This window comes from Palaemon carinicauda, chromosome 40, assembly GCF_036898095.1.
Source record: "Palaemon carinicauda isolate YSFRI2023 chromosome 40, ASM3689809v2, whole genome shotgun sequence".
Lineage (NCBI taxonomy): Eukaryota > Metazoa > Arthropoda > Malacostraca > Decapoda > Palaemonidae > Palaemon > Palaemon carinicauda.
In genome coordinates this window covers 46,828,719-46,833,718 of record NC_090764.1, presented here as the reverse complement: position 1 = coordinate 46,833,718, position 5,000 = coordinate 46,828,719, and the positions used below count along the sequence as shown (strand labels likewise).

At 33.7% G+C, this 5,000-nt stretch overlaps 2 protein-coding genes across 2 annotated transcripts in view; one reads left to right on the top strand and one right to left on the bottom strand.

Moving 5' to 3' along the window:
• Positions 1-4,889, bottom strand: part of LOC137631637 (HEAT repeat-containing protein 1-like) — a 138,237-nt gene extending 133,348 nt beyond the window's left edge. Inside the window, exon 1 of the mRNA XM_068363510.1 lies at positions 4,665-4,889. Within this exon, the coding sequence (XP_068219611.1) occupies positions 4,665-4,889 (225 nt within the window). The remainder of the gene's footprint in view (positions 1-4,664) is intronic.
• LOC137631754 (HEAT repeat-containing protein 1-like) overlaps positions 1-5,000 on the top strand; it is a 622,900-nt gene that overhangs the window by 177,651 nt on the left and 440,249 nt on the right. The window lies entirely within an intron of this gene.

The window sequence follows — 5,000 nt, the reverse complement described above, 5'->3', positions numbered from 1 at the left end:
GTGCACCATAATCTGGTTGATCAACAAAATCGAAAACTCCAAATTCTCTTTGGCCACTTCTTGTTTTTCATTTATCTCCTTCAAGGGAGTGGACGCCGATAGAATGGAAAATCTGTTTAAAATACAGAATGCAATGATTTGGTGGACCTCGAGATTTTTTGAAATCCTATTCAACAATCTTATGTGTAAAATTGAAACATGCAGTGATTACTGAGTAAACAATAAATGAACACAAAATGTTACACCATTTTACCGAATATAATAATTTCTCTTTCTCGTGTTACGTTCAAAAGCTTAAACAGATTTGCGATATATCTTTTATTTTCATTGCCATTGTATCTTGTGTATGAACATATTAAAGCTAACCTTTTTTCAAATAATCATGTGGATTGAGAATTTAAGCTTTGTTTTGTAATCTTCGTGGTTTTATTTTAACCAGAAAAGAAACAACGGTATATATCTTCCATAGAAAACAGTGATATTAACGTTTATTAGAACATTCATCATATGAGTAACTAAATTTTCACTATATTATACATTTCATTGGTAAATATTTACACCACAATAACGCTGAAGTCATATTTTGAACTAGCTACACTTATTCTACACAGTCAAAAGTCCATAGCTTATGCCATAACGAAATCTAGATCAATGAAATGTTGAGTAAATAAATACTCAAGTATTCAGCTGTGTCAGGTAGCACCTTGAGTCAATAACTCTTAAACATATGCCTGCCAGAAAGACTTCCAAATTTCACAACAAGGGAAGCAGAAATTCTCATTTTTTAACGGCCTAACATCCATCCCAGGACAATGAAAACTAAGATTGCAATTGGGCTAGGAGAATGAATTATAAACTTGGATTTTATGCCAACATAGTTCCTACTGGGAGGATCTATAAAAAATTATGTAGAACAAAATACTTGTATTACTCTTTACAATCTGTCACACGGGTCAAATCTAACCTAAACCAAGAAATGCAGCAACAATTCGCAGTTTTAAAGCGATCTTAAATTTAAAATAAACATGAATGTGATGATAACATTATTACCACAGATAATGTAGATCATCGTTCACTATAAAGAGTTGAAAACTTCTCTTAGCAGCTAAGACTAAGCAGCCAAGGATTCAAGATGAAGAGAAGAGTTCCTCCTGCGTTGTTGATGACATTCTATCCGATGGTTGATTCTGTATGCAAGCTTTGTTAGGGACAATTCTGTATTTATACTTTGTATGGGGTAAAGTAAATGTGTATCGCCTTCAAATACAAAATGAAAAAATTTCAATTGAAAAAAATTAAGGAACAAGATTTAAGTTTTTTATCATTATAAAGCATGTGGTCATTCTCTACATTATCTCTACAGATTTGTGAAGTACTTGTGTGATATTCTTGCTTAGCTGATAATCAATGTAATTTAGCTTCAAATACTCATTTCAATTCTCCATTGAAACTGTAAAAAACTAATTTCTGATGGTATCTGAAGTGAGATGTCAATGCTTTAGAAAAACCTTTTTTGAAAGAGTTTACTACTATGTTTGGGCTGCGAGTCCCAGGTGTCCATTACGAAGCTGTTAGAGACACATGCCGCTAATTAATTAATTAATTAATTAATAAAAAAAAAAAATAAAAAAAAAAACGTAAATTGAGTTGCCTTGAGATGCCTCAGATCGATCCATATCAGCTGGCAAGCTCACAGATGAAAGGTTTTTCGAGTGTCTTTTAGCCAAGTGAAATGGCACAAAAATATACCCCCTGTGTAAAAGGCTATACAACATTTGGACCACTGCAAAATCTAAAAATGCTAGGGCAAGTCGGTGACATACATTAGTTTTACTTCAAATTCCGTTAGAAGAGTAAAGTTGACGAATAAAGACAACATAAAAAACAAGTAGATAGAATAAAGAAAACTTAAATCTAATAAAAAAGTAATGAATTTGTAAAAAAAAAAAAAAAAAAAAAAAAAAAACAATTCCTTTATAGCACATCTAACCACCTGAGCTCGGTGATCTCTCCAACATCCCAAATGTTATTAAAATGAGAAGAAGAATATTACTAAATTTAATGTTTAAAAAGAACGCCTAATAACTTTTATTTCTACACTGTTATTTCATCCAATCTGGTCATTATGAACCTTTTTTTTTTAATTCCTCATTTTACTCTTGTCAATTATAAAAGAGAATTGCTTCAAGAATTTCTTCAAAACTTCTTAAAAGTTTCAAGCAATTGAGCTAAGGAGTAAGGGAACAAAGTTTTTTTTTTTTTTTTTTTTTTTTTTTTTTATTGATCAACTTGTAATAAATATAGTCACAGACTCCAAAGCAATAATATCTGTTTTATTAGTTAAACATTTTATTCTCGAACAACATCATTCATACAAATAAACATAATTAAACTAACCACACGGTTAGGCACAATCGGGAAATTACATTTTCATAGAAAAAAATTATTATAATAAAAAAGGAAAAAGAAATTCCGTCCAGGCACATGAATCCAAGGAGGATGCGAAGGGAAACACGTACCTAAGACTTAACTACTTGAAAACATAAAACGACATTGCATCAATATATTCAAAATCTCACCTGAATTAAAATATTTATTAAAAGTCAAGTTAATGGATTGCAGAGATATTCATAACGTTACGCACATAACAAAGATAGGATCACAGTCCAAAGTAAAACCAGATTATTCGTCTTTCATCAGACCCAATTACGCTGTGTTGGTAGGGTGGGTGGGTGGGCCGGGGGGGGGGGGGGTTTAGCCCACCAGGGGCTCACTGAATGTCGAAGGCATTTAATCAAAGCGTCCTAATCTTCCGGGGCAGAGATGGAATGCTGCATCGATGTGAATATGACAATATAGCTTATCGCGTAGAAGATATTCATTAGGGTAGTATCTTGCGGCACTTACAAAGATACCGTAAAAGGGTAATATCCCAAAGAAAAAGACAACCACCCACAAATCCCTTTATTATTATTATTATTATTATTATTATTATTATTATTATTATTATTATTATTATTATTATTATTATTATTATTATTATTACCATGTAAGCTACAACCCTAACTGGAAAAGCAGGATGTTATAAGCCCCAAAGCTCCAACAGGGAAAAACAGCCCAATGCAGAAAGGAAATAAAAAAAAAGTAAATAAACTACAAGAGAGGTAAATAGTAATGAACAATTGATATAAAACATTTTAAGAATAGTAACAACATTAAAACAAATCTTTCATATATGACCTATAAAGAGAGACCTAAGTCAGCCTGTTCAACTTACAAACATCCAATGCAAGTTTGAACTTTTGAAGTTCTACCGACCTAACAAGCTGATTAGGAAAAGGATTTCCCAAGGCAGGTATTGAATATTTCAAGGCACAGTCTATACTGAACACATCTTCAATGCATATCATCATCAGCTTCCACGTCTATTGACACAAAGGGCCTAGGTTAGATTTCGCCAGTTTTATCTGTCTTGAGCTTTTAATTCAATACTTCTCCTTTCATCATCTCCTATATCAAGCTTGAGTCCTTAGCCATGTAGGCCTGGCCTTCCAACTCTTAACGTTGGTGAACTAATCCCTCTCGGGGAGTGGGAGGAGAATGCCCAAAACCATCTCCATCTACCCCCCCCCCCATGACCTCATCCACATATGGCACTCTAGTAATATCTCATAGTTTCGTTTCAAATCCAGTCCTGCCATTTATCACCCAATATTCTTCTGAGGGCTTCGTTCTCAAATCTACAAAATATGTTGGTTATTGTTTCCTTGTCATACCATGACTCATGTCCATAGAGTAACACTTATATCACTAAACTGATATATAGCCTGATATTTCTTAGGTAATTTCAGGGGATTTGATTTCCAAATTTTACTTAACCTAGCCAATGGCTGGTTTGCATTTCTCAATCTTTCACTAAACTCTAATTCTAAAGACCCTGTATTGGAGATCATAGTTGCTAAATACTTCATGATTCTACCTCATCAATCCTTTCTCCTTCCAATGATATTTCATCTTCCATTGCATATTCTGTTCTCATCATCTGTCATTCTTCTATTTATCTTGAGCCCAACCTCATATAATATTTCATGCATTCTGGTAAGCAAGCCTTGCAAATCCTGTGGTGTTCTGCTAATAAGAAGACCGTCATCAGCATAATCTAGCTAAGCTAATTTCATATTATAAATTCAGTCCAATCCTTCTCCGCCATCTCCAACTGTTCTATGCATTACAAAACCCATGAGGAGGATAAACAACATAGGTGACAACAATCCCTTGGAGCACTTCGCTGTTCACTGGAAATTCATTTGATAAGACTTTACTAACAATACCTTTGCACTTGCTATCAAATTCATATATTTAAGAGGAATTCCATAATAACGCAGAACTCTACGCAAAATTGGCCGGTGTACACTATCAAAAGATTTTTCATAGTTTAGAAAATGACATCAAAAGTGGATTTCTATATTCTACGCATTGCTGTACAACATGTCTCAAAATCCTGCTTGTTTATCGCTCAGCTTGTCATCAATCTTTCTCTCTAGTCTATTTAGAAATAAGCAAACTATATATTTTCATGACAACTGACGTAAGTATGATGCCTCTGTAATTATTGCAATCAGTCAGGGCGCTCTCATTTTGCCATTTTCACAAACACTCCTAACTCTTGTTAGTATTTTAGGGGTCACTTCCTTTTCAGCCAGTATCATCTCAGAAGTTATTCCATCGCAACCAGGAACTTTCAATCTCCTGAATTTTTTAATGATGGCTTCGAATTCAAACACACTGAATTCATTCACGGGAACATCAATGTCTCCCCCATCTTCAGGTTTATCAATCAAATTATTCCTTTCACATCTACTATTCTTGACCTCACAAAACTGTTCCATCCAACGTTGCCTTTCTTTATCTTCTGTTGTTTTAAGATATCCAGCTCTCTTTTTTTATGGCTATATGCTTCTTCTTCTTTGCACCTTTAGAGATTTCATTGTTAATTCTAT